This window comes from Bos mutus, chromosome 2, assembly GCF_027580195.1.
Source record: "Bos mutus isolate GX-2022 chromosome 2, NWIPB_WYAK_1.1, whole genome shotgun sequence".
In the NCBI taxonomy this organism is placed as follows: domain Eukaryota; kingdom Metazoa; phylum Chordata; class Mammalia; order Artiodactyla; family Bovidae; genus Bos; species Bos mutus.
This window is the reverse complement of record NC_091618.1, coordinates 9,769,871-9,788,562: the sequence shown is the minus strand read 5'-3', so window position 1 is coordinate 9,788,562 and position 18,692 is coordinate 9,769,871. Positions and strand designations below refer to the sequence as shown.

Sequence of the window (18,692 nt, the reverse complement as noted above, 5' to 3'; positions counted from 1 at the left end):
TTAGGCAAACAAGCAAGTGATAAGGCGCTTCCAGGTTGGGCCTTGCGTTCAAGGCTCGTCCGGCTCTGGGGCTGGCTCCCCTGCTGAGCGCAAGTCCTGCAGGCACCAATAGGGACACCTGCCATGGCCACCTGCTGATTGTGCACCTGAGGCCTTGGTGCCCTGGTACAGCCTGGGTTAATGACCCTGTTTATCCACTTGAATCATCTGATAAAGGGCAGCGGGGCCAGCGGGCAGGCAGCCCTGTGCCCTGCACCCGCTGCTTCATTGACTGAAGTGATATCGGGGCCACGTGGAGCTCCCAAGGCTCCCTCCCCCACCACTTCCCCCTGGGTCCTGCCAGGGTCAGCGTGAGTTTCTTTTTTTTTTTTTCAATGAACATGACTTTTGGAGTCAAGGTTGTTGGGCGGTTCCCCCCTCCCTCCCCCATTTGGGGATATAAATAGCACCCACGGCACCAAGCCGAGGGTGGGAGAGCCAGCAGGAAGGCGAAGCAGATCCTCGACCATGAGCTCCAGCCAGCCAGGGCCCTGCCCGTGCCAGGGTGCTGCAGGCCACCCGACCATTCTGTATACACTTCTGAGCCCCAGAGTCAGGGACCGGCCTTCTGTGGCCCCAGCCCGCGGCCGCTGCCTGTGCAGGCAGCACCGGCCTGTCCAGCTGTGTACGCCCCATCGCACCTGCCGGGAGGCCCTGGATGTTCTGGCCAAGACGCTGGCCTTCCTCAGGAACCTGCCGTCTTTCTGCCAGCTGCCCCACCATGATCGGAGGCAGCTGCTGCGGGGCTGCTGGGGGCCCCTCTTCCTGCTGGGGTTGGCCCAAGACACTGTGACCTTCCAGGTGGCCGAGGTCCCGATGCCTAGCATACTCAAGAAGATCCTGCTGGAGAAGCCCAGCAACGGGGCAGGCAGCAGCCAGCGGCCCGATCGGCCCCAGCCCTCGCTAGCTGAGGTGCAGTGGCTACAGTGCTGCCTGGAGTCCTTCTGGAGTCTGGAGCTGGGCCCCAAGGAATATGCCTACCTGAAAGGGACCATCCTCTTCAACCCTGGTGAGATCCCAGACACTCCTGGATGGGGGCCAAGGCTGGAGGGGGGCAGGGCTGAGGCAGGGAAAGACACATTCTAAGGACTTAACAACTGAAATCCCTTTGGGTCCTGATTATCTCCAAATAGCCATTTTGCAAAACAAGCTCAGAGAGGCTCAGTGACTTGCGAAAAGTCACACAGCCAGGTAGGGGAAGAGAAAGAATGGGGACTCAGGTCTATTGATGTCAGAATCTAGTCCTTACTGCTCTGCTAAGAAATTTCCCTGACCCTTAGGGCAGAAGAAGGGGAGGGGAGGGTGGGCAGACCTAGCTATGCCTTGGGCACGCCTTCATGAGCAGACTGCATGGAGAAGTTCTGAAGATGAAACTGTGGTTTCAGAAAGACCACGTAGAGAAAAGGAATGAAAATGGGGGTCGGTTGGGGGGAAGAGGGAGGAGTCTTCGTAAATTTCAGCCAGGACAACAAATAGAGGAAGCCTTCTTTTTGATCTGAAAGGCGCCTAGATGAGAATTCCTCATCAAAATGCCCCCAAGGAATGCATGATCAGAGTAATTCATTATAATAATAGCAAACACTTGCATTACATTTACTGTATGTTAGGTCGAGTTCTAAAGGTTTTATATACACTAGCTCATTTAAACCTCATAACAAGCCTAGGAGATAGGTACTATTATTTGTTCCAATTTTACCAATGAGGAACCCGAGGCACAGAGATTGAGTAAATTTCCCCAAGGGCACACAGCTAATAAGTGACAGTGTGGGATTCAAAGCCAGGCCACCCAGGGTCTTACCCATGGTTCAATCCTGCCTCTCCGTGGATGGATAAATGAAGTGAAAAATAAATGAAGGAGGTAGTGATGGGGCCTCAAAGGCGCCAAGCTGGTGGCCTCGGGTCTTGGGCCAGTCTTGCCCTGTGGTATTGGAGTAGGCCACTCACCAGCCATCTTTGCCTTCTCTGCCCGCAGACGTGCCAGGTCTCTACGCCTCATCACACATCAGGCACCTGCAGCAGGAGGCGCACCAGGCGCTGTGGGAGGTCCTGGAGCCCTGGTGCCCAGCAGGCCAAAGCCGCCTGGCGCGTGTCCTCCTCACGGCGTCCACCCTCAAGTCCATTCCACCCAGCCTGCTTGGAGATCTCTTCCTTCGCCCTGTCATTGGAGACGTTGACATCGCGGACCTCCTTGAAGACATGCTTCTGCTGAGCTGACCTTCTCCAGCCCAAGCAGGGCCTGGGTGGAGGCTGGCAGCACTGATTCGGCCTGGCTGTCCCCTGGGTGACCCAGTGCTCCCAGAGGCTTCCCCAGAGCAGCTGGCCCCAGCCCAGCCAGGTGGGCCCTCACTCAGCCACACCCCACCCTGTCCCTCCTCAGTTTGGACACAGTGCTCCAGCTGTCTGGCCAGCTCTTGGTGGTTCCAGAACCTCTGGGCCAAGCTTCCTGTCCCCTCCTGGGGCAGGGTATAAGTTTCCACTGCTCGCTGGGCCAGGAGTTCTACTGACTTTGCACAGAACTGACTTAAGTTATTGGTTTTTGTAATAAAAGGTGTGACACCCCTGGAACTGACAGTGTAGTTTGTACATGTGGAAGGGTCTGGTTCATCTCCAGAGTCCCCCGCCTGTCAGAGGAGCCCAAGAGGAAGGAACTACAGTGACACAGAAGCCAGAACTCAGGAAACTGGAGTTTTGACTTTTCAGGGTGGGACGGTGATTTCATTTCTGGCGGTGAGATTTATTTCACATGGATCTGATCCAGGAGTTAGTATCAGTTCAGGACCCCACACATCCTTGCCTTTATATCAAGGGGTAGGAGTATCCCTCCCTGTTTCTCAAATCCCCTGCTGATCCCTCCCTCTGCTCCTGCCCCAGCCTCCGTCTCACCTCACTGAGAATCACCAGTAAGGAAAATGAGGCAGCCCATTTCCAAACTGAAACAGTTTACGGGAATCTCTGCCATTTGGGATCATTCACTTCCCCTATGGCATCACTGATTCAATGGACATGAGTTTGAATAAACTCCGGGAGTTGATGATTGTCAGGGAGGCCTGGCGTGCTGCAGTCCATGGGGTCACAAAGAGTTGGACACGACTGAGAGACTGAACTGAACTGAACTTCCCCTATTCTTGCAGCAGAGGGGAGTGGTCCCCTGTTCTCCTGATGGGAAGGGGCAAGGCAGTTAGGGCTGACCTGGGGGCTGCTTGGAAGCCAAGGCAGACCAAGGTTTAGCTACCACACCAGCTGTTAAAGTCTGAAACGCATCCCCATGGCAGCTGGCTCACAGCCACTGCCTGAAGGCCCCCTGCATTCTCTCCCACTGCCCCTCAGTGCTCACCCTTCGCCTGGTACCCATCCTCCTGTCCAGCACCTAGAGAGGCAACGCTTGGCACAGCCATGGCGTCCAGGGCTGCTCCATTCAGTGCATGGCTTGTGTCTATTCTGATTGGTCAATGTCTGTGCCTCACTGTTCATTAAATATTTTGAACATCACCCAGTTCAGGGTCAATGACCTGCAGGATGGGCAGGAGGGGATGATAACAACACACACGCCTATAGGACCCCCCTTTCTGGCCTCGCTCTTTCTCCAGCAATGAGGCCTGATCTGACCAGGCCCCACCCCCCTCACCACCACAGTCTGGATTCTTCTCACAGGGGGCCAAGTTAATGATTACTCCACAAGAGGTCATTCACTCAGGGACAACAGTCTAGGAGTCATCACTCAGACCTCTCCCTAAGGCCCCAGGGAAAGAGACCACAACTGAATAGGCCATAGACCCATTATGGGCACCCCGTGCTAGCAGCAAGAGTGCCCCTGTCCCTAACCCAATCACCCACTCACCACTCAGACACCGGAATGAGGCCGAAACTCACAGCTCAGACCCCACAGTGAAGACAGATGTGAAACTCGGACCTACACACACCCTAAGTTGAACAACTCAGACATTGCCTACATTGACCCGCAAAACAGACCTTCCATCAGCACACACACATCACAGAAATGCACGGCCCAGATACACTCACCCAGTGACACACGGCAAACACGTTCAGGGAAAGGAGAGACGCTCCCAAGCCAGATGTTCACACCTACGCCAACTCTGCAAATGAATGGGGCACACCAGGGCATGCTCACCATCTTCTGTGTGCCACAGGAAAAAGATCAGTGGCCCCCAGCATAGGGAGACCTGTGCCCGCGCACCTCCAGGGTCTACCCAGAGGCTACAAGTCCAGCCAAACTGCTCTGACCAGCATTAGGGCCTCAGTCACTCCCTTTTCCCATGGTGACCCCAACATCCACTGTCAGAAAGGCCATGTCCTGCTCAACAACCACCCCCAGCCAGGACTAATCATAATCCTTAAATAGAGACATCCTCTAGAGACCAGGAGCAAGCCCTACATCTCTCCACCCTCCTCCCCTCCACCAGAACCCCAGACCCAGACCTCAGCCCCAGGCACCCCTCCCAGCCCTGCCCCCCTGCCACCCCTTGGGCTCATTTCACCTGGAAGATGGATGAGGCAACCCTTTCAAGAGCATATACCTTGGGGGACTTCCCTGGTTTCCCAGTGGTTACGATTCTGTGCTTCACTGCAGGGGGCATGGATTCGCTCCCAGGTTGGGAAACCAAGAGTTCATGTGCCCCAGCTAAGGATCCTGCATGCCACAGCTAATGAATAGAGAGGAGAGGCTCGTCTCCCCATGGGAGCCAGTTGCAGCAGTTCAGGGGTCCGGGGCCATTCTATCGTTTATGTCCCTTCAGTAAGCCCCCCAGTAGTTTACTGCGGCACCTCTCGGAACTCTCAGGCTGAGTTCTTCCTGCCTCTCACCCGCCACCGCCACCCACCCCCCCAGCTCCAATGCTGAGCAGCCATTAGACAGCGCTCTTCTCTGCTATCCACTCCAGCCATTTCCCTCAATTTACCTAATGTTTCCATCATCCAAATAGCTTTCCTTACTAGCCTACCTCGTTCCTTTGCAAATTTCTTTCCTACCCCTCCACACGATTGGGGAGCCACACTTCTATTTCTTGTCTGTGTCTCTTGAGTCACTCCCTGTACCCTAACCAAGCCTTCTAGATGAACATAAAGACAAACTGAGCAAAACTAAAGAAGTAAATTATAATACAGTTTGATAAAGGCAGTAATGCTTTCTCCATGAGACTGCAAGGTTTCCGAAGGTGGGGCACTGTGCCTTCATTATCAATATTTTAAGAGCAGGAATAGTGCCACATCACTCAGAGAGGATAGAGGAAGAAACAGGCTTAGACAGGGTCTACAACTCACTCAGGGTCTGCAGTGCTCACCCTCTGTGCTGGGATTTGAACTGTGTGACTGTGGAGGCCAGGCTCCAGCCACCAGCACAGGCTGGAGTGAGTCATGGCCAAGATCAGACTGTCTAGAGCCGGCTCAGTCACCATTTACTGACTCTCAGTCTGATTCCTGTCCTCAGGCCCAGCCAGGGATGACTCACTAGGAAGCAGGAGAATGGTATGGCTCTGGGTCAGCCTCAGGTGATTTGATTATCATCATTATTTCTACCTTCATTAGCCAAATCATTGACTGCTTATTAAGCAGTCAGGCTGCTGACATGTCCTGTGCCCTGTGCCGACACTCCCTGGCCTTGAAACAGTCACATAGCCTAGAACCTATGATGCCAGCAAAAAGCCAGTGCCCACTATCCATTCATCCATTCCTGCCATTTTCAACATCCTTCTCTATGTCCACTTGTACCAGACCCAGTGCTAGATGCTGAGGAGCACAGAATAAATAAGATACAGTCCCTGCCTTCACGGAATATCCTATCTACAGCAGAGAAAGACACACGAGTAATTGCAACACAGAGTGATCTGAACTGTGATAGAGGGACATCCAACAGGCAGCAGGGGCTTAGAAATGTGCATGTAAGTGCTCAGTCACTCAGTCATGTCCAACTCTTTACGACTCCATGGACTGCCAAGATTCTCTGTCCATGGAATATTCCAGGCAAGAATACTGGATCAGGTTGTCATTTCCTACTCCAGGGGATCTTCCTGACCCAAGGATCAAACCCAAGTCTCTTGCATCTTCTGCTCTGGAAGGTGGATTCACTGTGCCAATCTGTCTGGATTTGGGAAAAATTCTTCAGCCAGGTGGTGACCACTATGACCTAAAGAGATTGAATAGGGGGTTGCCAGGCAAGCCAAGGCGGTGGGCATTCTAGACAGATGGAACACAGCTGCAAAGGCACAGAGGTATCAGAGCCCAAGAGTGTCCCACTCACTGCCAGTGGTCTAGGGCAACTGGATCCCAGGAGACCCAAGAGTACCAGAGGATCCTGGAGAGGTGAAAAGCCAGCATGTCACAGAACAAGGCAGCAGAGAAAAGCCATCCCAGTGAAACTGGTGGAGGCAACAAGGTTAAGGTGTCAGGGAATCAGAGTTAACAAAGGGAACCCCCCACTCCTGGCAAGTCATTCTGGGGAGCTACTAAACAGTTATGGAGAGCAATGCTCTACACACGTTACATCGATTATGTTATTTAATTCTTACAACTCAGTGCTGGAAGTACTATCATTATCTCCATTACACAGATGGAGAAACCGAAGCACCGAGAAGTTAGATAACTTACTCAAGGTTACACAGTTAACAGTAGTAGGGTCAGGATTTGAACTCAGATGGTTATGATTTAGGTCCTGTGCTCCTTTTTTTTAAATTACTTATTTCTGGTTGCGCTGGGTCTTCATTGCTGTGTGTGGGCCTTCTCTAGTTGTGGAGTGTGGGGGCTACCCTCTAGCTGCGATGCCCGGGCTTCTCATTGCAGTGGCTTCTCTTGTGGAGCACGGGCTCTAGGTGCTTGGGCTTCAGTGGCTGCAGCACAGGGGCTCATTAGTTGTGGCTCGTGGGCCCCACAGCGTGCACACCTCAGTAGTTGTGATGCACGGCTTGGCTGCTCTGAGGCATGAGGGATCCTCCTGGACCAGGGATCAAACCCATGTTCCCTGCATTGGCATGCGGCTTCTTATCCACTACACCACCAGGGAAATCCACAGCTCCTATTCCCTTAAACACTATGCTATCATGAGTCTTTAAAAGTCAGAGATGATCAAGTGGAGAATAAATAACAGCACCTAGACTCTTTCCTCTCCTCACTTCACTGCAAGGCAGACTGACAGTGAAAGTACCGTCTTGGTTACTTTTGGGTTTAAGTTTTTGATGAGAAATCTGGCCTGCTTGTTCCCCCAGGGAAGTGGCCAATTTCCCCCAGAAAGAGTCCTCAGCCACACTCAACAGCACATCCCCACGTTAGTGCCAGGAATATTCATTCCATCAATGATGATTTACTGAGAATCTACTACACACTGAGCACCATTCGGGGTCTTGGGAATTTCATCCCACAAATAACAGTTGCATGTAATCAAAAGTACATAACTTCTCGGGTCATCTAACAACTTTTCCAGAGCATGCCATCTTTATTTTGGCACACACTATTTACTGTATAACACTTACTTTTCAATTCTTGGATTTTTAAAAAAGATAGTTTTAACTAAACATTTTCTGTGTAATATAAAGTATGCAAATCAAACCTGTATAACTTGGTGAATTATCATGAAATGAATACAACCTTGTAATCACCACCCAGAGCAGGAAATAGAACATTGGCAATGCCCCAGAAACCCTTCCCATCACTCTCTCTCCCTCCTGCCCAAAGGGTATCACTAACCCCTGATTCCCAACATGATAAACAAGATTGCTCACCTTAAATTAAAAAAAAAATTTTTTTTCAATTTACTTATTTCTGTTTTTGGCTGCACTGGGTCTTTGTTGCTATGCATGGGCTTTCTCTAGTTGCGGCAAGTGGGGGCTACTCTCTAGCTGTGGTGCTCAGGCTTCTTATTGCAGTAGCCTCTCTTGTTGCAGAGCACAGCCTCTAGGGTGTGCAGGCTTCAGTAGCTGTGGCACTCAGGCTCAGTGGTTGTGCTACATGGGCTTAGTGGCCCCAAGGCACATGGGATCTTAACGGACCAGGGATCAAACCGGTGTTCCCTGCACTGCAAGGTGGATTCCTAACCACTGGGCCACCAGGGAAACCCAAATTTTATATAAATGGAATTGTACAGCATGTACTCCTTTGTGTTTGTCTTCTTTTACTTGATATTGTATCTGAGAGCCACTCTATGCTCTATGTAGCAGTAATCTATTCATTTTCATTGTTGTAAAGTATTCCATTACACTACAATTTATTTATCCATTATGCTACTGAAGAACATTTGGGCCATCAAATAATATTGCTAGCATTATTCTTGCACACGTGTTTTGATACACAGATGTTTGCAGAACTGGTGCTATATAATAAGAATCGGAATTATGGAGTCACAGAATGAGTGCTCAACTTGAGTAGATCATGCTAGTTTTCTAAGAAAGTGAAAGTTGTTCAGTCGTGTCTGACTCTTTGCAACCCCATGGACTATGCAGTCCAAGGAATTCTCCAGGTCAGAATACTGGAGTGGGTAGCCCATTCCCTTCTCCAGGGGATCTTCCCAACCCAGGGATTGAACACAGGTCTCCTGCATTGCAGGTGGATTCTTTACCAGCTGAGCCACCAGGGAAGCCTAAGAATACTGGGATGGGTAGCCTATCCCTTCTCCAGTGGATTTTCCCAACCCAGGAATCAAACTGGGGTATCCTGCATTGCAGGCTGATTCTTTACCAGCTGAGCTGCCAGGGAATCCCAGCAATACTGGAGTGGGTTGCCATACCCTCCTTCAGGGGATCTTCCCAACCCAAGGATCAAACCCAGGTATCTCACATTGCAAGATCCCTGGGAGGGATCATTTCTTGATCCCTTCCAAAGGTAGCAAGTCCTCCAACAACCAACCAGCTTTCCCTAAGCACCTACTATGTGAAAGGCATACAAAGATGAATACTGAAAATAAGAACAGAAAGCCCTCTCATATCTGCAGCTCCCCATTATCATGAAAACAACAGGGAACTTTTAAGGAGGGCTTACTGTATCTAATATTCTTGTCTGGGAACTCCCATGGATAGAGGAGCCTGGTGGGCTACAGTCCATGCTGCTGCCAGAGTAGGACATGATTTAGTGACTCAACCACCACCGCCACTGTATGCTAGGCATTTACTGAGTACTCGTATATGCATGATGACATTACATTCTCACCACAATCCTCCAAGGGGAGGCAGTAACTTTCCTATCCAGTAGATGAGGAAATGTAGGTTCAGAGAAGTTAAGTAACTTGCCCAAAGCCACACAGTTAGCTAAGGATTGAATTTTTGGCCATACCATGTGGCTTGCAGCATCTCAGATGGAACTCAGGCCCTGGCAGTGAAAGCCCAGAATCCTAACCTACCAGGCCACCAGGAAACTCCCTTTTCTTCATGATCTTAAAGTATACTTACATGTGTATCCTTAAAAAATGTTTTTGATTTGTACTTTTTGAACTTTATATAAGTGGAATATTCTGTGCTTTCTGACTTGCTTATTTTCATTCAATATCATACACCTGAAATCATTGTACTAAATGCCAGTTTTTGCTCTTACAAATACTGCAGCTATGAATTCATATATACTGTCAAATAAAAAGAAACCTGGACTAAGGAAGGAGAGATTTTATTTGTAACAGTTATTGCAAGGAAGGAAAAGAACTACTGTAATAGACACAGGGAAGCTATTGCAAAGAGAAGCTCTAACCATAAGATCCACACGTGCCTCAAGGGTCAGGCAAAGAGTTTTTCTTTCATAGGGAGGAGTAAATACAGCTAGAAAGAACTTAATGTGACGAAGTGGGATGACTGGGAATGACATATGAGACAGTAGGTCAGAAAATGCTTTACTCTGAACCCAGACTATTCTTCGGGGGCAAGGGAGCTGTTAAGGAGGAGTTGCCCGCAGCTCAAGCTGGGGGAGAGGAACACAGGGCAAAGTTCATGGACCTGGAGGAAGGAGAGAAGCTAAACTATAGTTAACAAGCATTTTGTTTTTATTGATCTGTGGGGAAAAGCAGTTCATCTAAGCATTTATGAGGCAAAGAATTGGAATTTGGAGTCTGTATCCAGCCTTGCCACAGGTAAACAAGAAGACACTCATGAGTTTTATCTAAGTCATAAAAGGAAGGTTGTCTCTTTGCAGTAAGTTGGTTCCAGAACACAAAAGGGTGGAGGGGGTTTCTTAACTTCCACTGTTTTCCAGGATCACAGGGCTTGAGCAAGGTTCAACACTGTCAATACATCTCCTGATAAACACATGCAAGAATTTCTTTAACATGTATAACTAGAGGACTTCCCTGGTGGTACAGTGGATATGAATCTGCCTGCCAAAGCAGGGGACACAGGTTAAATTCCTGGCCTGGGAAGATTCCACATGCTTCGGCCCAGGCAACTCAACTACTGAAGCCCATGCACCCAGAGCCTGTCCTCCACAACGAGAAGCCACCGCGATGAGAAGCCCGCATACCACAGCTAGAGAAAGACTGCACACGGCAGTGATGACACAGGGCAACCAAATAAATAATTACAAAAAAAACCAAAACATATAACTATAAGTGGAGTTTCTGGGTCAAAAGATATGTGGAGTTCCATAGGGTAATGCCAAACTGTTTTCCAAAGCGGTGGTACCTGTTTACACTTCTAACAATGTAAGGGAGCTCCAGTTGCTCTACATCTTCAGGATTTAAGAAAGGATTTGAGGATTTAAAAATGTTTGCCAATCTGCTGGCTATGACGTGGGTCTCATTATATTTCCTTGATGAAACGAGATTGAGTATCTTTCATTATTAATTAGATGTGTTTCTCTTCTGTGAAAGGTCTTCCGCCCACTTTTCAATTGGATTGCCTTTAGTTGCTTCAGTCGTGTCTGACTCTGTACGACCCTATGGACTGCAGCCCGCCAGGCTTCTCTGGCGATGGGATGGATTCTCTAGGCAAGAGTACTGGAGTGGATTGCCATGCCCTCCTCCAGGTGATCTTCCCGACCCAGGGATCGAACCCAGGTCTACCGAGTTGCAGGATCCCTGGGAGGGATCATTTCTTGATCCTTTTCAACGGCAGCAAGGCCTCCAACAACCAACCAGCTTTCCCTAAGCATCTACTATGTGAAAGACGTACAAAGATGAATAATGAAAACAAGAACAGAAAGCCCTCTCATATTGCAGCTCCCCGTTATCATGAAAATATCAGGGAACTGAGCCACCAGGGAAGCCCCGGATTCTCTTCTTCGAAATGATTTGTGGGAGTTCACCAATACGTTTTGGAAGAATGAATGGATTAACGACTGAAAACGCTCTAAACTGATAATTACAATTAGGTTTGGGAAATCTTAAACACTGTCCCTCCCTCAGACTTCTGATTTGATCCTCACTAGTGTAAAAGAGGAGAAGGCAATGGCAACCCACTCCAGTACTCTTGCCTGGAAAATCCCATGGGCAGAGGAGCCTGGTAGGCTGCAGTCCATGGAGTCGCTGAGGGTCGGACATGACTGAGCGACTTCACTTTCACTTTTCACTTTATGCGTTGGAGAAGGAAATGGCAACCCACTCCAGAGTTCTTGCCTGGAGAATCCCAGGGACGGGAGAGCCTGGTGGGCTGCCGTCTACGGGGTCGCACAGAGTCGGACACGACTGAAGCGACTTAGCAGCAGCAGCAGTGTAAAAGAACGCTGTAACACCACTTCTCAGGTGACTTTTTTCCATCACCACTTGCCTGTCTGTGGGAAAGGGACAGAACGACTTCACTCGAACCTTCCCACCTCTCGGTTCCATAGGCACAATCCCAGCTGACTCATCACCGAATACGCAATATTGCTACGCCTCAGCGCCAGCTCGCGATGTTCTCGCGAGAGTTGGTTCCAGCCGATCATGTGACAGCTAAGATGGCGGTGTCCAGCGAGGCAGAAGAGGAGGCGGTAGTTTATTTAGTCGTGAGCGGTATCCCCTCGGAGTTGCGGTCAGCACAGCTTCGGAGCTACTTTAGCCAGTTCCGGGAACAACGCGACTGTGGCTTCCTCTGTTTCCATTACCGGCATCGGCCTGAGCGGGCCCCTCCCCAGGCTGCTCCCGACTGTACCCCAACTCCTATCCGCCAGGGTCTTGCCCAGACTTCACTCAACGATGCCGGTGCTCTCTCCACTCAGGACTCTAACCCTACCCGGACCCGCACCTGCTGCTGTGTTGTCTCTGTACGGGGGGCTGCTCAAGCCCAGAGGTTTCTCCGCATGTACTCGGGCCGCCGGTGGCTGGATTCTCAGGGGACTTGGTTACCTGGTCGTTGTTTCATCCGCAGACTTCGGTTACCTACTGAGGCATCAGGTACCCGTGGGAAAGAGACTAGACTTGGCCTACGGGCACTGGAACAGAGGTACCTTTCCTGAGGAGTGATGAGGATAAGTTAGGTCCCTCGTTAGGGCTCTTCAAGAGTTTAGATAATTTGTGGACAAAGTTTCAGGCTTAGTTTGCACGGTAGAAAAACTTGGGGAGAGGGGAACCTATTCAGATGATCTTTCCAGTTTGTTAAGTCTATTCCTAGATCCTTTCGATTTTGCACTGACATAAGGGGTGAAAAGGAAGTCAAGTATTGTTTTTGTTGCCCCTTCTTTGTTGTCCGCCGCCCAGTCCTCTCTTGGCAAGATGCAGTTGCTCAGTCTCCAGCTGTTTGCAATCCCATGGATTGCAGCATGCCAGGCTTCTCTGGCAAGACGCAGATGAAGAGACAAGGTTTTTTATTTGGACTGTTCCCATTTTCTTGGGAAATCACTGATATGGAAACAGGAACCACAGGGCAGGGCCCTCTAATTTATTCATTCAACAAATCTAGCCTGTATTTATAGACTGAGTGTGACTCTAGCTGGTATGTAGAAAACAGTCCGACACAGTCTGTGCTTCGAATTCAAAAAGGAACACAGATTTATAAAAAGATAATTGTTACAGGGATGCCGTTCTAATTGTTAACATTTACTGAACGCTTCCTTATTAGGCACTGTTCTAAGCCTTTCATTTTCTTATTGACGCCTGACAACAATCGTATAAGGCAGGAGCTATTGTCACCCGTTTTGTAAGTGAGGAAACTGAAGGATGAAGAAGTTATGTTATAAGATGACAGTCACAATATTAATCAGGCATTTTGCTCTGGAGCCTGTGCCCTTTATCTCCCGTTGCTGTGAGATGGCAGAGGAGAAACCGATTTCCTAGAAGGATTAGGAGATGTGGCTTTCCATCTGGATCTTGAAATATAAACAGGAGTTTGTGGGAAAGAATGGTATTCAAAGTAAGTGGTATTTACAAAGATACAGAGATGTGAAGTCCAAAAACTTTCAGGGCATGTTAAATTGCTTGATGTGATTGGAACACATGATATGAGGGTGTGCGTGGGATGAGGGTTAGTGGCAGTTGAGAATCAAAAGGTCGTCAGGAACCAGATCTGAAAGAAACCTGTGAGCTTACTGAGGTGATGAGAAATGGCATAAAATTACTAGGTGGTTCTGGTCAGGAAACAGAGGAAAGGACTCTGGAAATGTTTGAAAGGGAGAAACAGTATTAGTGAAAGGATTTAAGCCTTGTCCAGTTTCTGGCTTACGTGTGGCTGGAGACTTTCAGGTTTCAAGTGCCATTCTTCTCCTTGCTTTCCAAGGTTTGGGCTCCTTTCCCTTCAAGACCCGTAAGGAACTGCAGAGTCGCCAGGCTAAGAGTGAAACCTTCACACTGGCTGACCTGAGGCAGCTGCCAGAGCTGAATCCACCGGTGCTGATGCCCAATGGGAATGTTGGCACTCCCCTGCGGGTCTTTTTAGAATTGATCCGGGCCTGCCGCCTACCCCCTCGGATCATCACCCAGCTTCAGCTCCAGTTCCCCAAGACAGGTTCCTCTCGGCGCTATGGCAATGTGCCCTTCACTTACGAGGACTCAGAGACTGTGGAGCAAGAAGAGTTTGTGTACACAGCCGAGGGTGAGGAAATACCCCAGGGAAGCTGCTTGGCAGACATACCATCCAACTCCCGTGAAGAGCCAGAGGAAGAAGAGGAAGAGGAAGAAGAGTCACACTCAGATGACGTGAGTATGGAGCGCCATCTTGTCCTTGCTGGCAGCTTAGAGAGGCAAACGCATTGCTACTGCCACTCTTCAATTGTGTGTTCCAAGAGCTCTAAACCTGGGGTCCTCAGGAGGCTTCTAAAGACTTGGAACTCCCTGACATTGAATATAAAACTGCATTTGCTTGTGCAGGTGTATGTTTCTTTGGGAAAAGGGACCAGAGCTTTTATCCAAAGATTCTCAAAGGCATCTTTTCATTGCTTCAGAAGACATGTGAGGAGGGTCTCTTTCATTGATGAAATCTACTGACTAAAAGATACGATCACCTAAGGAAGTAGAGGCAGAGCTAGGATGTGAACCCAGTCCCCTTCGCTCCTTGTCTGACCTCTGTGTGCTTTCATCATGTTGAGAACTCACCTCTGTTTTCTGACCTTGAATCTGTGGATTGAACGCTAGCCTCCAGTCTAACCTCATCAGTGAAAGAGACATTTCTTCTACCTCTTTCTCCAAACTTCATTGTTCACCCATTGAATCAGGAGATTTTGTTATTTATTGGGAAACTTTTTTTTAAATGCGTGCCTTGTGTAAAAAAGCAATTGATCTATGTCTTCAAAGCTCCCCGCTCGGAGTTACTAACACATCTGGACCACATCCTTAGTGTGGTACTGTTATGCCTTTTCTCCAGCACTTTCTCTGCAGCAGTGATTTCTGAGGCCTCGTGGAGTTTAAATGGGGCAGGGGGCCCCCAGGATTTTAAGCCAGGAGTCATTCTATCATTTCACAAGTCCAGTCAAGCAGCCGTAAACACAGGGGCTAGCACAGGATTCCAGAGACCCTCTAAAGCTCATTTCCTTCCCTCCAAGAGCCTTCAGTCTCCCTGAAGAGGAAGAACCAGTATCTGCAAAGGGTACATGGTACAGAATGGGTTTGCAGGCTGGTGCTGCCCCTCTCTTGGTGTACCATCTTGGGCAAATCACTTTGCTTCACTAAATCGAAGTTTCCTTATCTGTAGAACGGGAATAATGGTACTTATTCACAGAGTTGTTGGGGTGATTAAAGGAGCTAAGGTATGTGAAGGGCCTGACACAGTTGACAGTAGGTATTAGTTCTTGTCCCTTCTTTCTTTGTGACATAATGTAGAAAAGCATAAACAGTGTATATTGATTAACACAGAAGTTCACAGACCAGTGAGAGTGCTGTGGGCCTCAGTGTGGGGGACTTCATGTGCGCTAAAGCACTTGAGGATTAAGGAGGTGGTGGCGGAAGAGCAGGGCAGAGAGGCCGGGAGAGCGACGTGACCAAAAGTGCAACGATAAGAGTGAGTCAGGCTTGGGACTTCCTGGAGGTCCAGTGGTTAAGATTGGACGCCAGGGAAGTGCTTCCAGTGCAGGGGACACAGGTTCAGTCCCTGGTCAGGGAACTAAGATCCCTATCTGCTGTGTGGTGCAGCTTTAAAAAAAAAAAAAAAGACTAGTAGGGGAAGTGGCCAAGTATGTTGAGAAACACTCAGGGCGTGGAGAGATTGTCAGGTCAGGCCTCAGGGGCCAAAAACTTGCTGCTTCTCTGAGAAATTGGGAGGAATAGAGCTGAGGTCCCATCCCTAGGACCTCCTGTGCAGCCAGCTGCCTACCTGTGGGCCTCAGGTCAGGAAGCTGGACAGGCAGGTCTCCTCTCTCCACCTTCTCCCAGGATGATGACCGGGATGAGGAGTGGGAGCGGCACGTGGCACTGCATGAGGACGTGACGGGGCAGGAGCGGACCTCTGAGCGGCTCTTTGAGGAGGAGATCGAGCTCAAGTGGGAGAAGGGCGGCTCCGGCCTGGTGTTCTACACCGACGCCCAGTTCTGGCAGGAGGAGGAAGGAGGTAATGCTAGCATCAGGCAAGGGCAGGGGTGGTCCCTGCTGCATTCGCTCAGGGCGCTCTGCTCCACGTGGTGGGTTCCCTGGCGGTGAGCCCGACCAGAGGGCTAGGAAAGAGGCTTACATTGTTGTATTTGAGAGACCAGCCATCCTTTCTAGGGGTTGGGGGTCAGGGGAGTGGGGAGAAAATGCCCTCCTCCCAATTCTGAGTGACCCTCCCAGAGGAGAGATTTGAATATACACTCCAAGTTCTAGAATGTCTAGATTTAACTCTTGATAGAACTGAGAGTCCTTGGTTCACTCTGCTTGATGCTTTTCTCTCTGCAGACTTTGATGAACAGACAGCTGATGACTGGGATGTGGACATGAGTGTGTACTACGACACAGGTACTGGGCCCGGGCTTGCAGTACTTGGAGATGGAATGGTGCCCTGGCCGTGCAGTGACACTTTACCAGACCTGCTTAGCAGAGTCTGTGACAGGGCACCAGTCTCTTAAAAGATCACTAGTTGAGTGCATTAAGTGCTGGTTGTGGGCAGCATCTTTTTTCTTTCTGTGTGGAGGAAGGACATGTGGGCACAGCCCTCAGGGAGGTCTGGTTCTGATGGGCAGGCCCTAGTAGAGTGGGAGAATCAGGAGTTCAGGCTCTGGTTAAGAATTTAGATTCTGGAGTCAAGAATCACCTAGGGTTGAGACCTCGCAGTGGTTAAGATTCCCAAGTTTCCAGTGCAGAGGGCTTGGGTTCGATACCTGGTTGAAGAACTAAGATCCCACATGCAGCGCAATGTGGCCAAAAAAAAAAAAAAAATGACCTAGGGTGATTTACAGAGTGGGAGGTGAAGACCTGGGTCCTAATTCCAGCTCTCATTTTTTGGCTCTGTGACTTTTCTGCACCACAGTTTTTCCTCATCTGTAAGATGGGACAGCCATGGTTCTTACTCTTGGCAAACTCCCAGTCTAATGAGAAAAATACAGTAATGACACACTATAAAGATGAATATGTAAATCTTGTGAGGAGGGCCTAGAAACCTGATTTTCCCTACTTCTGCTGAGAGAGACCTTTCCACAAACTGGGCTCTGCTTCCTCAGATGGTGGAGACAAAGACGCCCGAGACTCTGTCCAAATGCGTCTGGAACGGAGGCTCCGTGATGGCCAGGAAGCCGGCTCTGTGATCAGACACCAGGTGGGCACCTTCGAGCGCCATACCAAGGTGAGCATTGTGCCCAGGCCACTGACCCCTTTCTTTTCCTTCTTTACCCCCATTCCCTCCCCTGCCCCCACAGGAGCCCCATGTCTTGAGTCTTCTTTCTTTCCTCTGCAGGGCATTGGGCGGAAGGTGCTGGAACGGCAGGGCTGGGCTGAGGGCCAGGGCCTGGGCAGCCAGTGCTCAGGCGTTCCCGACGCCCTGGATAATGACGGCCAGCATCCCAGATGTAAGCGTGGATTGGGGTGAGTACGGCTGAGGGACTTCCCTGGGAGCCCAAGTGAGCCTTTCAGCTGTACCCAGGTTCCCCATTTCCCTCTGGTTCTGGGTTGGGCGCTAGAGACCCCCCAGGGACTGAACTTTAAAGCAGAATTGGAAGAAGTTGATCTGGCACTAGTCTTTTCAAGACTGAGTCCTCAAGCTTGATTAAGGATGATTAATCTCCTGGAGGAGTCATTCCCTCAAGTCTGAGGAATTTGGACTTGATGATTGCTCTTAGGGAGTGACTGTAAGTCACGAAGTGGTAACAGTTGTTCTGAATTTTGTGTACTATTTAAAATGAAAGCAGTATGTGAGGCCCCTGGTTGCTGGCACCATCAACAGATAAGATGAGGGGGCAGGAGATTCAATGTTCTGTCTTTGGGACAAACCAGGTATGTTGGTGATGGACAGGGAGGCCTGGCATGCTTCAGTCCATGGGGTCACAAAGAGTCGGACACAACTGAGTGACTGAACTGAAGAGATACATAGTAGCTATTACCCTGTTCTTTCCCAACCCCTTTACTGGGGTAAGAGAGCAACCCTCTCACGGAGAGCCCTTTTTTTGTTTCAGGTACCATGGAGAGAAGCTCCAGCCATTTGGGCAACCGAAGAGGCCCCGTGGAACTGGCTTGGGGCTAATCTCCACCATCTACGATGAGCCCCTACCCCAGGACCAAGGAGAGTCGCTGCTCCGCCGCCAGCCACCCACCAGCATGAAGTTTCGCACAGAGGCTTTTGTGAGGAGGTCCAGCTGTGCATTGAACAGCCTCTCAGAGCCTGAGTGAAAGGTTCAAGGACTCCCCCTTAATCAGGATCACTCATAACTGCACAGTGGCAGCCCTGTGCCCAGCCTTATCTTCCACTGAAGGCAGAAAGAACTCTGGGAGCAGCAGTCAGCACGGTTGTTCAGGATGCTTTGTTCAGAACTTGCCTTCTGGTTGTCTACCTCAGGGACATTTTTACAAAAAGCCCCCGTTATATATTTCCCTTTAATGAAAGGAATTAATGACTCCTCCTCCTTGGTCTCCTAACCCTAGTCCCTATTTTTTGGGCTTGCTTCTGTTGCCTCCCCCAGCCCCTTGAAAAGCTGGACTGGCTGAGGTTATCAGCAAAACCTTACTGGGAGGAGGTTACCATGAAGCCCAGAAAGAGGGGCGTTAAGGACACGGAAGAGGAGAGGGCTCATGTTCCTAAGAGACGGTCTTGGGGCGGGCTCCAGTGCTGGGCCGGGGCAGCGGACAACCCTCCGCAGATGTGCCGGGTCTGCGACCTAACGGGAGAATAAAAAGGTTAACTACCGAATTTCTCTTTCTCTTCGGATTT

At 49.8% G+C, this 18,692-nt stretch overlaps 2 protein-coding genes across 3 annotated transcripts; both read left to right on the top strand.

Moving 5' to 3' along the window:
• Nucleotides 1-485: 485 nt before the first annotated feature.
• Nucleotides 486-2,598, top strand: NR0B2 (nuclear receptor subfamily 0 group B member 2). The gene is made up of 2 exons (XM_070379390.1): nt 486-1,048; nt 2,012-2,598. Exons 1-2 carry the CDS (start codon nt 508-510, stop codon nt 2,251-2,253), a joined length of 783 nt encoding a protein of 260 aa, XP_070235491.1. The 5' UTR covers nt 486-507; the 3' UTR covers nt 2,254-2,598.
• Nucleotides 2,599-11,863: 9,265 nt separating this feature from the next.
• Nucleotides 11,864-18,654, top strand: GPATCH3 (G-patch domain containing 3). 2 transcript variants are annotated; one of them, XM_005895890.2, is made up of 7 exons: nt 11,864-12,328; nt 13,647-14,065; nt 15,734-15,908; nt 16,232-16,291; nt 16,993-17,114; nt 17,226-17,353; nt 17,941-18,652. In XM_005895890.2, exons 1-7 carry the CDS (start codon nt 11,893-11,895, stop codon nt 18,152-18,154), a joined length of 1,554 nt encoding a protein of 517 aa, XP_005895952.2. In that variant the 5' UTR covers nt 11,864-11,892; the 3' UTR covers nt 18,155-18,652. The 2 variants fall into 2 exon arrangements, with proteins under 2 accessions (XP_005895952.2, XP_070239515.1); XM_070383414.1 differs by having other exon boundaries at nt 11,994-12,377; nt 17,941-18,654.
• Nucleotides 18,655-18,692: the final 38 nt, after the last annotated feature.

What these genes read in the sequence shown, in the direction of transcription:
- GPATCH3 (XM_005895890.2), top strand. Translation starts at nt 11,893, where the DNA reads ATGGCGGTGTCCAGCGAGGCAGAAGAGGAGGCGGTAGTTTATTTAGTC. An exon ending in CTGGCAGGAGGAGGAAGGAG is followed by an intron (nt 15,909 to 16,231) that starts GTAATGCTAGCA and finishes TTCTCTCTGCAG; the next exon opens with ACTTTGATGAACAGACAGCT. An exon ending in AGATGTAAGCGTGGATTGGG is followed by an intron (nt 17,354 to 17,940) that starts GTGAGTACGGCT and finishes TTTTTGTTTCAG; the next exon opens with GTACCATGGAGAGAAGCTCC.
- NR0B2 (XM_070379390.1), top strand. Translation starts at nt 508, where the DNA reads ATGAGCTCCAGCCAGCCAGGGCCCTGCCCGTGCCAGGGTGCTGCAGGC. An exon ending in GACCATCCTCTTCAACCCTG is followed by an intron (nt 1,049 to 2,011) that starts GTGAGATCCCAG and finishes CTCTGCCCGCAG; the next exon opens with ACGTGCCAGGTCTCTACGCC.